Below are 18,637 nucleotides of genomic sequence, written 5' to 3'. Positions count from 1 at the left end.
GGTGCACTTTTGCAAACTTTGGACAGCAGTGGCCTCTTCCGTGGTGTCCTTCCATGAACACCATTCTTGTTTAGTGTTTTACGTATCGTAGACTCGTCGACAGAGATGTTAGCATGTTCCAGATGATTTCTGTAAGTCTTTAGCTGACACTCTAGGATTCTTCTTCACCTCATTGAGCGTTCTGCGCTGTGCTCTTGCAGTCATCTTTGCAAGACGGCCAGTCCCAGGGAGAGCAGCAACAGTACTGAACTTTCTCCATTTATAGAGAATTTGTCTTACCGTAGACTGATGAACATCAAGGCTTTTAGAGATACTTTTGTAACCCTCTCAAGCTTTATGCAAGTCTGAGATCTGAGATCTCTTTTGTTCGAGGCATGGTTCGCATCAGGCAATGCTTCTTGTGAATAGCAAACTCAAATTTGAGTGTTTTTATAGGGCAAGGCAGCTTTAACCAACCTCCAATCTCGTCTCATTGATTGGACTCGAGGTTAGCCGACTCCTGACTCCAATTAGCTGTTGAAGTCATTAGCCTAGAAGCTCATACTTTTTCCAACCTACACTGTGAATGCTTAAGTTATGTATTCAATATAAACAAGAACAATACAATAATTTGTGTGTTATTAGGTTAAGCACACTATGTTTGTCTATTGTTGGGACTTAGATGAAGATCAGATCAAATTTGATGACCAATTTATGCAGAAATCCAGGTAATTCCAAAGGGTTCACATACTTTTTCTTGCAACTGTATATCAAGGGTGGATTTGGTCGTATAGGTGTTGTTATATTAAAGAATGTATGGGGACATGTCTTGAATTAGAACAGCCAGAACTGCAGCTATAGACTCATTTTCTGGCCTGCCTTTTCGCTATTGGCCATTTTACCCCACCCTTTCATCCTAACTGGTCCGTCTTGTCTGATTGACAGGCTACCTGAACGTGATGTCCAATAACCGCTGGCGTGAGCGTTGGTGTCGTCTGAAGGACAACCAGCTGTTGCTCCATAAGGACCGCGCTGACCTGAAGACCCATATGGCCAGCCTTCCCCTCAGAGGCTGCGAGGTCAGCCCCGGACTGGACTCCAAACACCCCTTTGCCTTCCGCCTGCTCCGCAATGGACAGGAGGTGGCTGTACTGGAGGTAGGTTGGTGGTCAATTGGCTCGGGGTGGAGGTTAGTCTTAAGTTCAGATCTAGGATCAGCTTACCCTCGCCAAATCTGAACCTTCATGGTCATTGGGAAGTCGTCAGGTCTGACCTTAGATCAGTGTAGTAGGGCAATTGTGTGCTAATGTTGTAGTGATAGTATGGATTGGATGGAAAGTTATCTCTTCTTTTTTAATTTTTTGTTGTTGAAGTTAATACATAGGTACACCTCTTTTCTAAACCAATGAATAGTATTAACATAATTAAATAGATACTAGCTTCTTTAAATTAGCGTAATAATCTCGAACCCACGTCTCCTCTTCTCTCCAGGCGTCCTCCTCAGAGAGTATGGGTCGGTGGTTGGGGGTGCTGCTCGCTGCGACTGGCTCCACCACAGACCCTGCTGCCTTGCACTACGACTACATAGACGTAGAGACTACCGCTAACGTCATCCAGCTGGCCAAGCAGTCCTTCTGGTTAGACACACACACACACACACACACACACACACACACACACACACACACACACACACACACACACACACACACACACACACACACACACACACACACACACACACACACACACACACACACACACACTGCCTCCCATTGTGATAGGGGCTACAGTGCATTCCCTTGACTTTTTCGACATTTTGTTGCGTTACATCCTTATTCTAAAACGGATTAGATATTTTTTCCCCCTCATCAATTTACACACAATACCACATAATGACAAAGCAAAAACAGGTTTTTAGAAATATTACGTTTGCGTACTTTGTTGAAGCACCTTTGGCAGCAATCACAGCCTCGAGTCTTTTGGGGTATGACGCTACAAGCTTGGCACACTTGTATTTGGGGAGTTTCTCCCATTCTTCTCTGCAGATCCTCTCAAGCTATGTCAGGTTGGATGGGGAGCGTTGCTGCACAGCTATTTTCAGGTCTCTCCAGAGATGTTAGATCGGGATCAAGTCCGGGCTCTGGTTGGGCCACTGAAGGACATTCAGAGACTTGTCCCGAAGCCACTCTTGCGTTGTCTTGGCTGTGTGTCTAGGGTCATTGCCCTGTTGGAAGGTGAACCTTTGCACCAGTCTGAGGTCCTGCGTGCTCTGGAGCAGGTTTTCATCAAGGATCTTTCTGAAGGTTGCTCCGTTCATCTTTCCCTCGATCCTGACTAGTCTCCCAGTCCCTGCTGCTGAAAAACATCCCCCCAGCATGATGCTGCAACCACCATGCTTCTCCGTAGGGATGGTGCCAGGTTTCATCCAGACATGACACTTGGCATTCAGGCCAAATAGTTCAATCTTGGTTTCATCAGACCAGAGAATCTTGTTTCTCATGGTCTGAGGTGCCTTTTAGTAAACTCCAAGCGGGCTGTCATGTGCCTTTTACTGAGGAGTGGCTTCAGTCTGGCCACTCTACCATAAAGGCCTGATTGGTGGTGCTGACGAGATGGTTGTCTTTCTGGAAGGTTCTCCCATCTCCACAGAGGAGCTCTGTCAGAGTGACCATCAGGTTCTTGGTCACCTCCCTGACCAAGGACCTTCTCCCCTGATTACTCAGTTTGGCCGGGCGGCCAGCTCTAGGAAGAGTCTTATTTGTTCCAAACTTCCATTTAAGAATGATGGAGGCCACTGTGTTCTTGGGGACCTTCAATGCTGCAGCCATGTTTTTGGTACCCTTCCCCAGATCTGTGCCTCGACACAATCTTGTCTCGGCGCTCTACGGACAATTCCTTCAACCTCATGGCATGGACGTTCAGGTGCGTGCCTTTCCAAATCATGACCAAGGCGGACTCCAATCAAGTTGTAGAAACATCTCAAGGATGATCAATGGAAACAGGATGCACCTGAGCTCCATTTCGAGTCTCATAGCAAAGGGTCTGAATACTTATGTAAATAAGATATTTCTGTTTTTTATTTGAAATAAATGTGTTAATATTAAAAAAAAAAAAAAAAAAACGTTTTTTTTTTTTTAACTTTGTCATTATGGGGCATTGTGTCTAGATGTATTTCATACATTTTAGAATAAGGCTGTAACGTAACAAAATGTGGAAAAAGGGTCTGAATACTTTCTGAATGCACTGTATTTTATCACTCTATTGGGGGTCTCAGAAAAAGCAAATCATTTGTGTGGCAGATAATGTATGCGTGCGTTTTTTGAATCCCCAAAAGTATGTGTGTTGTTCCCTCAGCCGGCCTTGACCTCATTCAGTTAGGAATGGACATCTCTGGACCAATGTTTTTCCCGCTCTCTGGCCATTTGATGTGTCACTCTGACCAACAGGGTTTTTACAAGAGCACTTTGTGCAGGCCAGCCCTGCCCACACAATAACACAATACACTTTGCAAGGGCTGGACAAAGCGTTTGCAAACCCAAGGGAGTACTAAATGCCTGAACTGTTAGTTGTATGATCCAGGCAATATATGAGACAGCTATACACTGAGTGTACAAAACATTAAGGACACCTGCTCTTTCCAAAAAATAGGCTGACCAGGTTAATCCAGGTGAAAGCTATGATCCCTTATTGATGTCACTTCCTAAATCCACTTCAGTCAGTGTAGATGAAGGGGAGGAGATATGTCAAAAAATGATTTTTAAGCTTCGGTACAATTGAGACATGGATTGTGTATGTGTGCCATTGAGGGTGGGCAAGACAAAGTATTGGAGTGCCTTTGAACGGGGTATGGTAGTAGGCGCCAGGCGCACCAGTTTGTGTCAAGAATTGCAATGCTGCTGGGTTTTTCATGCTCAACAGTTTCCCGTGTGTATCAAGAATGGTCCACCATCCAAAGCACATCCAGCCAACTTGACACAACAGAGGGAAGTAATTAGTCAATATGGGGCCAGCATCCCTGTGGAAACGGGTTCGACACCTTGTGGATGCCATGCCTCGAGTAATTGAGGCTGTTCAGAGGGCAAAAGTGGAGGGTGCAAGTCATTATTAGGAAGGTGTCCTTAATGTGTGGTACACCAAGTGTCCTCCTATAAAGGTCCTTAATGGACAAACCTCTCCATATTCCCCACATGACTCCACATGTTACGTCGTGCTTTACTTTTGGACTATAACTACAACTTTTATGCTGCGGTTCCCTGATGTATTGTCACTCACTCATGGATGTGTGCATTTTCTCCTCAGCTTCACTAGTAAACGTGTTGTATCTCCCAACCCCTATCTGGACAACCCTGTGAACGGTTATGCCTGCCCCTCTGGAATGGCACTGCACTATGATGATGTGCCCATCAATGGAACGGTAAGGACACACACACACATACGCACACACACACACACACACACACACACACAAGCTGAGAAAACAAACAAATCAGTGCACATATTTCTGCAATATCTCAGCAACTCTTATATCTGGATGCTGTGTTGCTTGTGATGGCTTGCATCGGGTGTCTTTCTGTTTCTCTTCCTCTCTCGTTCCCTCTTTCTCACGCTAATCCGACTCTGATTAATAATTGTGCAAGTGCTTTCCTCTGCTCTAGCTCACGTTCCTGTAACAATAACAACCCTTTGGCTTCCTCTCTTCTTTTCTCCTCTTTTTTCCCCCTTTGCTGACTTGTGTTTTTTGCTGTTTTTCAAATGTACTCCCTCTCTTTATTCCCTTTTCATGTCCTCGTCTCTTTTCTTCTTCTTTCTCTTTATATCTCCTTTTATGTCCTCCTCCGTTCCCTCTTTTCATCTCCTCTCCTCTCTGCATGCCTACCTCTAAACATAAGGACCCAGAGGCGTTATACTCCAGCCCTGCCACCGGAGGGCGACGTCTGAGAGAGGAGGTGTTGTATGAGAACGCTGACCTCTATGAGAACATGCCTTCGCCCAAGCTGGCCGCCCGCTACTCCCCCAAGCCCAGCCGCCTAGCCTCTTCCTCCAGCCACTACAAAACCCCCGGCCCTGTTAAATCCAAATTCCTCTCCTCCTCTTCCTCAGCTAACACTAACACTAAAGCCGGTACTCAGGTGACTAACGTTCTGCTGTCTTAACCTTAACGCAACCTTAATTAACACTGTATACTTTTCTGTCATCTTAAAGGGATACTTCACCTCAAATTCAAAGTTTGAGATGTGTCATACTTCAAAAATGGTCTAAAGTCGAGTCTCTTATGCCATTTGTTGTAAAGATCCTGCTATATGCATGAATCAAAATCTCAAGGCCTTAAACACAAATTATTGGGAGAGATTGACAGCATCTAAATTCCATCTAATAACTTTGATTTTGGAGTTAGCTCTCCCTTTAACATGTAGTATGCGCAGTGTACACCTGCTTTTTCCATGACATAGACTGACCAGGTGAATCCAGGAGAAAACTATGATCCCTTTTATTGCTGTTTCTTGTTAAATCCAATTCAATCAGTTTAGATGAAGGGGAGGAGACATGTTAGGATTTTTTAAGCCTGGAGACAATTGAGACATGGATTGTGTATGTGTGCCACTTAGAGTGTGAATGGTTAAGACAAAAAATTTAAGCGGATTTGAAGGTGGTACGGTAGTAGGTGCCAGGCACACTGGTTTGAGTGTGTCAGGAACGGCAACGCTGCTGGGTTTCTCACACTCAACAGTTTCCCGTGTGTATCACGAATGGCCCACCACCCAAAGGACATTCCAGACAACTTGACACAACTGTGGGAAGCATTCGAGTCAACATGGGCCAGCTTCCCTGTGGATTGCTTTCGACACCTTGTAGAGTACATGCAGTGACACATTGAGGCTGTTCTGGGGGGTAGGGGTGCAACTCAGTATTAGTAAGGCCTTTGTAATGTTTTGTACAGTCAGTGTAATAGTGTGTCTTTGCTGAGGGAGAGGTAAGCGGTATGCCTAACAATGGGCAGGGGGAGGGATTCAATAATGGGATTTGAGTCTCAATTCTTATTACGTTTATTATTCCGGCAGAAACATTTGATTTAATAAAATTGTGTTGATACTGGCCACCCAGAATCCAGGTTTTTGAGACATTATCCTCAAAATCCCCGCTAGCTTAGTCCTGCTGTAGTGCAGCTCTTAGCCCCTTGTAGAAAATACTCTGTCCAGGATTGAGTATCTGGTTAGAGTTAGTTAGGGTCTGAGACGTTGACCATGCAACACTTTAGCTAGAGGCCTGATGTTGGATTGAGAGGAGTAAGGGGGGGGGGGGGGGGGGGTCGAATATATGCAGTGTGTTAGGCAGCGTATCTGTGGGAGCACCTCAGATCACCCAGATGATAGAGGCTTTTCCTTCTTTGATCTGTGTGTGTGTGTGTGTGTGTGTGTCCTCTGTGTGTTTATACTGCTCCTTGCCTGTACAACAACCATCGCCTGTATGTATGTATGTATGTATGTATGTATGTATGTATGTAATTATATTTTTATAGCCTACATGGGTGCAAGTTGGAAACGCCACCGAGCACCGTTACTCGCATAAGTCACCACTTGGCTTTGTAGAGTTGAGCTTTGATGTGTGCTTGCATGCATCGGTCCGTGTGCGCGTGTGTTTATGGCCAGGGTTGTTAGCATGGATCCCTGCACCACAAAGCCTGCGCTAGTGTTTAACGTGGTCCTGCTAGGTGTACAACTCCGGCTCAATGGCCCTAATGCTTTCAGTAAAGCTCATTGAAGCTGAATGGTAGAGCACCACATCCAAACCCATGGTTATATAGTAGTACACACACACACACACACACCAGGGGAATACAGTTCAATAGGGCTGGTTTAGCCTAATGCTGGGATTACTGTGGGATTCATTTCAAAGGGGGATTCATACTTTTAGTGTCATGTGTTTAACGTGCAATTCATTTCTACAGCTGTGCACAGAGTAGTTCACATGATCTTACCCACCTGGGGATTTAGATGGGCAATGTTGATTTTTATTGGAAGTGAGTTGTGGCCATTTTGAACTGTATGTTTGAACTGCAGTGTAGTGGTTTTCATTATAGCTGCAAACTGTCGTTTAACAGTTTTAGGACTGTGCATTTCAACCAGATTGTGAATGCCTGCTCTCTCTCTCTTCCTCCTTCTCGACCAATCAGCTGAAGGGAAAGAAGGCCCCGGTGACCAATGGGACAGCGTCTAAACAGAAGGTGGACAAGAACCAGGCCAAGAAGACCAATGGAACAGCCACCAATGGAACAACCGGTGGAGCATCTGTGAAACGCAACAACTCCAGTAAGAGTCTAATCAATATGTGTTTGTGTGTGTGTGTGTGTTTGTGTGTGTGTGTGTATTTGGGAGTTTGAGAGCTAGATAGAATGAGAGCGAGCGAGAGAGACACACACACACCCATTCCCATGAGTCTTTCTATAAATCATGACACACAGTACATACCAGTGTGATAATTCATAAGCTACTGCTAGCCTGTCACTTCTAGTCAGCCCTTATACAGTCTGCTAGCTGTGATATTTAACAGTAGCCTGGTCTTAGCAGACACGAAGTCTGGCCTCCCCACTCCTCAGTCCCAGTCAAACCCACCACTGATCGCTTTCTAGGAAAACTGGAGCCACACAAAAAAAATCCGGAATTCACAAATTACAGTTGGTGGAGCAGCGGGAGTAAATATCTTTGGATGGTGCGAAGACGGCTTCCTCTCAACCATCCGTGAATCCCAACCTTATGGAGGATTACCATGACATACCCAGACCCAAACGATCATTCAACGCTGAGTCGATGTTCAAATAGCAGGGTGAATATTTGGCCAGGGTGACCCGTGGTTACTGGTGAGGCTAATATTTGTGGTGAAGGTCTGTGTGTTTTCAGTAATGTGTGAACCGCGACAGTTTTTGAACCCACTTTCTCATATTTGGTCGCTTTTGTAAGCATCGTGTTCTTAGGGGATACCAACTATGTGTCATTTTGGATTTAGTACGTGTTACACAATACTTGTTTAATGTCAAGCTAAAATAGGCCCATATTAATGTATTGATGGTTGGAGATGTCAAGTGGTGGTTTGATTGATTATTTGGTCCTTCGTAGAGGCTAATGTGCTAGTGAGGCACATACGCACGCAGGCGCGCACACACACAGGCGCACACACACACACAGTCATACTTCAGTGGTGTGGAGAGGTTCTAGTGGCCTCTGTAGCTTAAGGATTCTTGTTTGGTGTATTTTTTTCCGCAGGGTCGGTTCCTAGTCCCTAATCTGCTCTGTTTGATTAAGGAGTGCTTATAGGCTGAGGTTTGGGTTCAATGGGTTTCTGGTCAGTTTATGCCTTGTGTAGAACTCTGATGAGCATGGTCTTGTTCTTTCACCACTCCCTCCTTCCCTCTCATAGCAATCCACCCTTCTTCACATATTTCCTTACCTCCTTTTGGATCTCATTCTCTCCTCCTCCCTCCCCCTAATCCCTCCTCCTGCCCTTCCATTACCCGTTTCCCGGCACCTAATGAGCGTTTGGTTTGAACGGTGCGAAGGGATATAGAGCATAAATCCCCTCTCTCCCCTGTAGGTGCAGAGCAGTATAAGTACGGTAAGAACCGCGTGGAGGCGGACGCCAAGCGGCTGCAGGCCAAAGAGGAGGAGCTGATGAAGAGGAAGCAGGACATCAGGAACCGTCTGACCCAGCTGAAGAAGGACAGGAAAGACCTGCGCACCGCCATGGAGGCCAGCACCGGTATGACAAAGAGACACACACCCGCACACTTAGACAAACCGACCGACACATTCACGCACGCACACACACACACTGCTCTTACCAAGACAGAGAGAAGGGGGAGAGGTAAAGAGTAAGTGGTGAGAGACGAAGGATTAGACGGGGGAGAGGTGGGAGTGAAAGTATGGGGAGATGGAGAAATGATTGGAGGAGAAGAGGAAGAGCGGTTTAGAGTGGTGGGGAGATGGAATGAGTGTTGGAAGGAAGAGTGGAGATGTGGGAGTTAGTGGGTTATGATGGAGGCGTGGACGTGAGGATTAGGGTTAGGAGCGAGTGGTGCAGGATGGAAGACTGGTTTGGAGGGGGAGAGATGGGAGTCGTGTATCAGACGTTCTTATTCTGAGAGACTTAATAAACTACAATAACGGTAAGACGGGAACCGGGAGTGAACCTCCTCCCTCTTCATTCCTCCCTCCCCCAGGTAAGCGTTCCGCTGCGTCTCTGGTGGAGCGGCTGAAGAAGGTGGAGGACGAATGCAAGCTGAAGGAGGACGAGAGGGTGAGCCTGGAGCTGGAGCTGACGGAGGTCAAGGAGAGTCTGAAGAAGGCCCTGAGTGGAGGAGTCACCCTGGGACTCACCATTGAGCCCAAGTCTGGCACCTCCAGCCCGCAGGTTAGACCTCAATCAATCACATTTATTTGATAAAGACTTTTTACATCAGCAGTTGTCACAAAGTGCTTTACAGAAACCCAGCCTAAAACCCCTAAGATCAAGCAATGCAGATGTAGAAGCACGGTCGCTAGGAAAAACTCCCTAGAAAGGCGGGAACCTAGGAAGAAACCTAGAGAGGACCCAGCCCTCTTCTGGCTACACCAACCATGTCCATGACCTATGGCTGAGTCTCAATACTGTGAAAAGGTGTCCTTCTCTTGAATAATGAACAGACAAAAGCATTTTGTCCATGTAAATTAGTCTTCTAGATAGTGTGAAGAGACTTTTCTTTTTACCTTGTGTGCATTTCTCCATCTGCATTTCAAAAACTTGTCTGGTGCAAGCAATATGCCCAACATACCGCTGACAAACAGTCAACAGGCTTTTGACAAAGTGTTGAAAATGTTGCTGCTGACTCTGAATGGTGTGCATCTGTGTGTGTCCAGTCCCCAGTGTTGCTGAGGCGTACCCTAGAGAACTCTCCCATCTCCAGCTGTGACACCAGCGACACAGAGAGCTGTTCTACCCTGCCCGTCAACAGCGCCTCCCTCCTCCGCAGAACGGCCAATCAGAAACCCTCGACCGTCCGCGGCCACGTCCTCAGGAAGGCCAAGGTGAGACAGAGTTACAGAGAACACACACACACACACGCTCGGAACACAGTCAGCACTCAGTCAACTGCATTGCCACACAACTGACACACACACACACACACACACACACACACACACACATCCATTGCCACACATCCCAGCCCAGTCCAATGACTATACTGAATTTGCATTTAGTTGCATGTAACTGTAAGTGCATGCGTTTGTATGTGCTGTATTATTTGCATGCATTTGCATTGATATCCTGACACCCAGGCACAGTCACTGTTCCCTTTTGTTGCAGGAATGGGAGATGAAGACGGGAACATAAGCAGCAACTCTCTTCACAACGATCCTATTGTACTAGCTTATTTTGTGTGTGTGTGTGTGTGTGTGTATATATTTATTAACTTTTCACATGGGGAAGAAGGTTGAAGAGGAGGACACTACAATCGTAGCATAGCCAACCAGAAAGACAATAAGGACAATGCTGATTTGAGTATACTTTATTTCCAAAACATAAAGAAATAGCACTCTTTTTGTAGCTTACTATTGTATAATACCGTGTATTATATCTGGCATGTTTGAACCACTCTGTCGTGCGGTTTGGTATTCGTCCAATCATTTTCTTTCTTTTCAAGCAGACATCCAATCATAGACGGTCTTCTGTGATCTGTTTCTCCATCACATACAAATCTGGTTTCTACAACTCTTGGGGTTCAAAAATCAAGTGCAAAACCAAGTATTTATTTGTAAATGTTTATTAAGTAAACATCCCTGTGATTATTTATATTGATAATATTTAATGCTTGTTTTATAGTGTAGCTGGCTCTCCGTAGGCGCCCAGGTTATCTTTCCTACTCAGTTGGAGGCTCTCTAGTTCACGAGCAAATGTTTTCGAGTGGTTAACGGCACTGCGCCACTAATGTGCACGTCATCTAAATGGGTTAATCGAATCATCAGTCTCACTGTTAGGCAATCCGGATGATTTGCAGGTCATCGAACCAGCAACGCACCTACTCCCTCCTGGTTGATGCTTGTGAGTGGGCCGTTGGAACGCTCCACTCAGTGAAGTGCAGGTCAGGCTAAGGCGTGGTCCTGTCCCGGCGAGTTGGAAAACTCCTAAAACCTCAAGTAACGTGGCCTCTTCTATTTAAGCTTGACAACCAGGAGCCTCGGCCCAGCTCTTTTAATCATGCCACTGGTGTACTGTAGCCCTGTGATCTGATCTGGTGTGTGTGTGTGTGTATGTGTGGCTTGTGTGTTAGTGCGCACGACTGTGTGTGTGTGTGAGTGATCGTGTTTGTGGCTTGTGTGTTAGTGTGCACAACTGTGTGTGTGAGTGAGCGTGTTTGTGGCTTGTGTGTTAGTGCGCACGACTGTGTGTGTGAGTGAGCGTGTTTGTGGCTTGTGTGTTAGTGCGCACGACTGTGTGTGTGTGTGTGAGTGAGCGTGTTTGTGGCTTGTGTGTTAGTGCGCACGACTGTGTGTGTGTGTGTGTGTGTGTGTGTGAGTGAGCGTGTTTGTGGCTTGTGTGTTAGTGCGCACGACTGTGTGTGTGAGTGAGCGTGTTTGTGGCTTGTGTGTTAGTGCGCACAACTGTGTGTGTGAGTGAGCGTGTTTGTGGCTTGTGTGTTAGTGCGCACGACTGTGTGTGTGAGTGAGCGTGTTTGTGGCTTGTGTGTTAGTGCGCACGACTGTGTGTGTGTGTGTGAGTGAGCGTGTTTGTGGCTTGTGTGTTAGTGCGCACGACTGTGTGTGTGTGAGTGAGCGTGTTTGTGGCTCGTGTGTTAGTGCGCACGATAGTGTATGTGTGTGTGTGTGTGCGCGCGCGCGCGCGCGCGTGTTGAAACGTCTCCAAGGCACATTCCAACCCCATCACCAATACACTGTTAGAAATAGAGGCCTGTATGGTCAGAAGTACTGTGTTCTCCGCTTCAACCAGAGACTGTGACCTTGTTGTGGGTTCTTCAACTTCCAACTTCTACTGTAGCAACACGTTTCAGCTCATGCACACCACATAGGCACGCGAACACACAAACACACATTTTATGTAATTTATTTCTCATGGTGCTTTCGGTAATGCTTTTACCACATCTACAGTACACTGCAAATACTGCCATATCCACACAGCTCAGTGTAACCTAACCACTGTGCTTTGTAGGCGTGAAGTAGCATGTTGATGTACTACTGCAAACAAGCTACGTTTTTACCATTTACTCAAAGGCACATTTACCTTTTAAAACGGCTGGTTTGTGGTGTATTTACTGGCCTGGTTGGAATATGAGGCTGTGTATAACAAAAAATGGCCACCGATGGAGGTTTCTCAAGTTATCAGAGTGTAAATATTTGTATAGCTTTTCCATTCTGTCAGATTGATGCCGGGATTCTAATCCGATCGCATATATAAGCAGCGTTTACCATGAATGGGATCTCCGCAAACCTGAGAACATTCCCTTTAAAAGGGACGGTTTACCCAAAACACAAAATTACATATTGACATATTCCTTACCGTGTAGGCAGTCTATGGACAAGGTATTTCAGCAATCCAGGCTTTGGATTAGTTTCCCTGGCACAGTTTCCACATGCTAACGTTTTAGCATTTGTGGCACAAACCCCATTGAAGCCAAGGTACCAATATTAGCATTTTTCGTGCATCAAGTCCAAATCATCCAAAAGTATCAAAATGTTATTGTGAAGCTCACTAAACGTCAGTTAAAGATGATTTGAACATGATGCGAAAAATTCTGATATCGGTCCCATGACTTGAATGGGATGTGTACCACAAATGCTAAAACGTTAGCATTTGGAAACGGTACCAGCCCACTGCCAGGGAAACTAAACCCAAAGCTTGGATTGCTGTCATACGTTGTACATAGACTGCTTACCGGGTAAAGAAACCAATGTGTCATTTTGTAATTTGGGTGAACTACCCCTTTAAAAAGCCACAATGTCTATAACCTGCGATGGGATTGAATCGCGGCCAAAGTCCCAATAGACGGCAAGCTAGAGCTAGTCATAGTCACCACGAGATGAGGGAGAGGAGGACAAGTTAAGCGTCTAGTCCATTTTGAAAGCCTATCTTCTCTGTATAAACACCTTCAAAACTGAAATGGGACAAGAGATATGTCAGTGAGAAAATGTGAACCCACATTGCGGGAGGGGAGAGGGGGGGGGGTATATTTGGGTGTGGGCAGAGGGAGTAGGGGAGAAACAGCAACATTGTTTGTTTTGCACCTTAGACTTTTCTACTCCATTCTCCTTCGACAGTTGCCAACTCGGTGACGAACGGCTGTAAATAAAAGCAATAAACTTCTTTCCAAATGTCCTCTTTCCTTGTTTATTGGTGTTGGTTTAGCTGTGTAGTCAGACCAAATGAATCTTAAAAACTCCATGAAAATGTTATTCTGTATATTCTCAAAGAGCAAAGGATTGAAAGAAATTACCCAAGATACAGTATATGAGAAAACAGTCGTTCAAAACATGATCTAGCTTAATACCTGCTAGCAGGTGAAACCATACTAGTCACATCAATGCAGGGATAAACCCAAGAATCTGATAATAAACTGAGAAATCATAGTGATGATTGCATTCGATCCGAATTCTCTTGTCACTTGTTTTCGATTTGTAAAATGTTAGAACTAGATCTGCTAACTCCTTCTCTCCTGCTGATTGGCTCGTTTGTTCGGATTCCTCTGGATGGGTCTGAAACAATGGGGGGATGACAGGAGGCAATGGCTCTGAGGTTAAATTCCTGCCTTGTAACCATAAAGTTGTGGGGTCTTGACCTTTAGTGTACATTTCTGACATGTTCCACAACTGTTGATGCGCTCCAGAGGTCTAAGGCACTGCATCTCAGTGCAAGAGGCGTCACTACAGCCTCTGGTTCAAATCCAGGCTGAATCACATCACGCCGTGATTGGGAGTCCCATAGGGTGGTACACAATTGGCCCAGCATCGCCGGGGTAGGCCGGCATTGTACCTCAGAATTTGATCTTAACCGACTTGCCTCATTAAATAAATACAATGAGAAGTGAAGGAGTCTGGTGTAAAGTTCTTACCTTGAAGTTTTCTCCCCAGTAAGGACAGGGTTGAAGGTACAAGCATTTAACCAACCATCAGTTGGTCACATTCCCACCATCTGCCATGACATCCAAGTGCAATACCTTGGTTCTAACCCACCACCCTGTGCCACCAACTCCTTCATACTTGAAATGCTTGTCTTCGCGTGCTTCACGTCGACAGGTCTGCAAAGGCTCATTGAAGTACAAGAGATGTGGCTCAACCCCATTAGCCATTAACCCATCAAATCTGCTCGTTGGCGATGACGTGTTTGTCATTCACTTGATGAAACCCCTTCAGTAAAGTTTGATTTGAACATTCCAATCGATCCGTCGGGAATGCGCAAGATATTGGGAACAGCAGGATTGTTAGTTTAATTTCCATGTGTGTCATGACTAAGTGGATATTTACTGCAAGTTGGATTAGGTTTAAAACCGAATTTCTCAAACCCACAGCCATTCCATGTACTTTCTCCATTCCAGAGCTAGCATAGCTGAGTCAACTAATCATCAAGAATTTGAAGTCAAATCTTTATTGAACAGATCAAATGACGACAATAAACACGTACAGTTAGGGGAGTGATTTATTCCAGAATGCAGGTGAAGTGCGATACACTTTCTGTTGGGGACTTCAACACATTTTTAATTGACCCAAAAAAATCAAACCAACCCAAAAATATGAATACAACTGCGGTCAATTTCACATAGTCTGTGTCAACAACAGTGAATCTCCTTCAGAAATATGTTGGATTCTCTTGATCCCCGCAAGGGGGGGGGGATAATAACAGACGACGTCACTAGAAAACTAAGAACAAGCCAAATATGAGCATATATATGTACAAAAGATGAAGAACAGAGAACCCAATAGAATAATCCAGTGTGGTGTACTGTCCGTATCAGATAGGCCTACATTATCATGAATGTAACTGACTCACTGAGGAGCTTGAGGTTGACTCTCAGCGTTTGTCACTAAGACGCGTGCTCTGCCTCAATCAAGACAAACCCATCATATGGCAAGATGGTACACGTCTCTCTAGACTGCACTCCTCAAGACTACATCGTTAGTGGAAATGAAATGTCTTGGGGGAAATTTGCAATGTGAAGGAAAGCTACTCACTAAGGTTGACTTAACGTTTTTACAGGAATTAAACAAATGTATACAAAATGCAACGTCTCCATAGATACAATAGCATGAGTGCAGAAGTGAAGGGTGTCGATTTGGTCATGAGATATCCTTTCCAGTTAAACAATGGATACAACAGAAAGTAGCCTACCTATAAAAGTCTATGATACTTTGCTATACACAGAAATAATGCTGATACATGAGAAGCAAGCAATGGTAATGAGAAAGCTCCCTGTGTCATTTTACTGTGATCGGGGATTCAGTGAAGGGGGCATCCAAAAGACGACTTGTGTGTGTGTTTTCATATTAGTGTAAAATACTCACACTCAAGTGACTATATACAGTGGGAGGTTTTTCATATAAACATCTATGTACACAAACCAAATTATATAGGAGACCTACCACCATACCACTGCTAACTGCCTAATATAGGCTCATATAATGACAGCCACACCTTTATCTCCATGACGACGACCTTAGTCTCTGGGGAAATGAACTCACGTTGACCTCTGACCCGGGGGTATCTTGGTGGCTCGGTCAAATTGTTATTAGTAAATAAATAAAATGGAGGAAATGCACAGGAAATGTCATAGAGCAGAGGAGTCTGCGTCTTTTTAGGCACGGTGGGACAAACAATGACTTTTTTTTTAACCAGGGACGTGACATGCTGTAGTTTTGCTAAAATATCAAACACCATACAAAGTGTCACTCCTTTAACCTCACCTAGTGATCAAGTACCGTAAAACATTAAAAATACAAATATTTCATTATTAGAGAGCATTGTTATACATTGCTGTATGATGAAAGAAGACCGTTTAAACAAGGGATTGTATGTAAATAATGGTGAATGAATGAGGATTTTCCCACATGCTTCACGTTAGCTCGACTCTTTAATACCTGTATCTGGGATTTATAAACAGTGCAACACCACCCCCTAGTGTCTATTTAGGTAATTGCATTCTTTTCACGAACGCAACCCTGCCTCAGATCAGACCAATGATTTATATATACACTAGATGACTATTTCGGGGGCGCTGTGTTGACGCCACTGTGCCTCCATTTTGGCACTCCCCCACCGGTGTCAAAAATATTTTGGAAGCTATAGAAATCCATTTATTAATGTCTACATTAGTTTTTGCCAGACGTATTCTATTACAGACACCTTAAAGCATACTTTTAAATTATATTATGTGAGCTAAACATTCAAATATGTATAAATATATAAACATTTCCCTTAAAGTATATATATATTTTTGTTACTAAATGTTACTTTACCCTCTACAACAAAAAAATACTTAAATACATGTAATTTTGTCCTTGAAACATTTAATTGAGATACTATAGAATTCCATTAATTCCTATGGAGGACTGCTCCTACTGGGGGAGTGCCAATATGGCCGACCGGTGGCTTCAAAGCCTCTCAATGGCCAATACATTGCACCTGCAATCCAGGGTTTATGTACATTATTGGTTCAGACTGCTCCCTTTCAACACCCTATCCTTCATATAACAACCCTGCAGATTTAAAGGGGGCATTTCATCTAATTCTTTCCTGAGAAAGAGTATTATTGCATTTAAGTGAGAGAGAAAAACAGAGATGGCGTCAATTATAAATTATGGGATAGTTAAAAAGAAAAAGAAAAAAGATTATCCTAAAAACCTTCTCTTCATTTTGTAGGATCCCCCAGAGTTGTAACAAAGCTATTAACATATTTACCGCTCTTTTCTCCACTACTAAACCACAGTACCCAAACTGTGTGTGAGTACTTTTCACGGCTATGGCCTGGTCATTGCATGGCTCTGTTTTGGTCATATTGTGTATTGTGCTATCCTTCTCCTACTAGTGTACTATGATATCTGGGAACTACCTAGTGTGTAAAAACAGTCAGTGAAAAGATGAGTCTTACAGTACAGAGCGTTTTAAATTGCAGGCCAGTGGGTGGGGCGTCCTCTCTGTGATGTCACCGGAACTGTCCATCCTCACTGGGTGGCGTCCAATCAGTCTCTGCGGGGTTTAACCAATGAGAACACACCGAGCAAACACGACACAGGGTGCAAAGGACACTGGGTGCAAAGAACACTGGGTAAAAAGCAGAGTTGGCCCACACCCCTGATGTTACAGTGACGCAGTGGAGGGATGGATAGAGGGATTGAGGGAGAAGCAGAACGGAGGATACAGTAACTGTCCCTCTGGTCCAGTGGGAAGAGCGAGGGGCCATGGAGAGGAAGAGGAGAGAGAAAGTACTGCTAGACTGTAGTACTATGGTGGTTTCTCTTCCTCTGTAAGGGGAGTGGTGGATTGGTTGGTCAGACAGAGAGACAGAGACGGAAGGCAGAGTAGAGTTCCCTGTGCTCGTTAGCATGGCTAGCTCTTTAGCATGGCTAGCTGGTTAGTGTGTCCGTGTTCAGCCATCAGCTGGTCAGGTAGCTGTGCAGCTCTCTGGAGTTGATGCTCAGCACCACGCCCGAGTGGTTACCTAGCAACAAGGAGAGAGAATCAGTGGGTGAGACTCGTGCTGAGGGTCAGTCGGTTTTAAAAGGGAAAATCCCACATGCTTCTTTATCTTGCAACATTAAAGCACAATATCCTTGATCGTTTCAAGGGTCATCTTTTAAAAAGTTACTATTGTATTAATATTTCCAATTTATATAAGTATTACAATGCCTAAATTAACCTTTAATTCACAATATTGTTCTGGAGTTAGTAGCATTAGATTTAAGAAGAAAAAAAATACTTTTGCAAATAACTAATACCTTGCGTTAGCTGCATGGGCTTGTGAGTAGTGGCAGGCTGTTCTGTTAGTAGTAGGGATTAGTCCTTATAAGGGAACGGAAGGCGGGGCTACCTCCTGCGTTACCTAGAGTCTGCGAGTCCAGATCGTCGTCGATAAACTCCTCCCCCTGGATGATGTGCTGCGTGTCCTCGCTGTGATTGACAGGGCTGGTCATCTCCTGCTCCTTCTCATTGTGCATCTGGGCGTACACATTCCGGCCAGGCAGCTTTCTGAAAAATAGTGGAGGATAGGCATCCTCAGTCCTAAGCCAAGGACTGTGGGATTTGTAGTTTTGATGAGAGGCTGTGGTTGTAGTTCATGTTAATGAGTGACAGATTGAGGACTTTGTGCGTCGGATGCAAAGGAAGTGCCATTGGTGTGACTCGTGAAAAGACGACAAGTCATGCGCAACATATTTCATTCATCTACATTCATCGAGTACATGCATTTATGTATTCTAGTATATCTATATTGATTCAGTAATGTATTCACCTACTGTATCTTCATACGTGCAGTTATGTTTTCATCTGTGGTCATGCAATGCTTCAGAGGATGGCTGATTCTGATGGTTGAAGCATGGTTCATGCAACACCAGCATTGAGGGTTTGATTCCCACATGGGCAACATGCAGTATATTGACTACGTCACGATAGGTAAAAGCGTATA

At 44.7% G+C, this 18,637-nt stretch overlaps 2 protein-coding genes across 6 annotated transcripts in view; one reads left to right on the top strand and one right to left on the bottom strand.

The window, feature by feature from the left end:
• LOC129835064 (actin filament-associated protein 1-like) overlaps positions 1-13,341 on the top strand; it is a 119,526-nt gene extending 106,185 nt beyond the window's left edge. For 2 of the 3 annotated variants that reach the window (XM_055900412.1, XM_055900411.1), the window contains exons 10-18: positions 925-1,136; positions 1,471-1,616; positions 4,282-4,396; positions 4,872-5,111; positions 7,154-7,289; positions 8,569-8,733; positions 9,194-9,384; positions 9,870-10,037; positions 10,318-13,341. In XM_055900412.1, coding sequence (XP_055756387.1) covers positions 925-1,136; positions 1,471-1,616; positions 4,282-4,396; positions 4,872-5,111; positions 7,154-7,289; positions 8,569-8,733; positions 9,194-9,384; positions 9,870-10,037; positions 10,318-10,344 — 1,400 coding nt within the window. In that variant the 3' untranslated portion in view covers positions 10,345-13,341. The remainder of the gene's footprint in view (positions 1-924; positions 1,137-1,470; positions 1,617-4,281; positions 4,397-4,871; positions 5,112-7,153; positions 7,290-8,568; positions 8,734-9,193; positions 9,385-9,869; positions 10,038-10,317) is intronic. The other variant, XM_055900413.1, reaches the window with a different exon arrangement.
• Positions 13,342-14,640: 1,299 nt separating this feature from the next.
• Positions 14,641-18,637, bottom strand: part of sorcs2 (sortilin-related VPS10 domain containing receptor 2) — a 345,517-nt gene continuing 341,520 nt past the window's right edge. Inside the window, exons 25-26 of one of the 3 annotated variants that reach the window (XM_055900408.1) lie at positions 18,044-18,246; positions 14,641-17,674 (exon numbers count right to left, since the gene is read on the bottom strand). In XM_055900408.1, the coding sequence (XP_055756383.1) occupies positions 17,610-17,674; positions 18,044-18,246 (268 nt within the window). In that variant the 3' untranslated portion in view covers positions 14,641-17,609. The remainder of the gene's footprint in view (positions 17,675-18,043; positions 18,247-18,637) is intronic. The other 2 variants (XM_055900409.1, XM_055900410.1) reach the window with 2 other exon arrangements.

Source organism: Salvelinus fontinalis, chromosome 36, assembly GCF_029448725.1.
Source record: "Salvelinus fontinalis isolate EN_2023a chromosome 36, ASM2944872v1, whole genome shotgun sequence".
NCBI classification, from domain to species: Eukaryota; Metazoa; Chordata; class Actinopteri; order Salmoniformes; family Salmonidae; genus Salvelinus; species Salvelinus fontinalis.
Note: the sequence above shows the minus strand (reverse complement) of the source record. Positions and strands in the feature narration are given on the sequence as shown.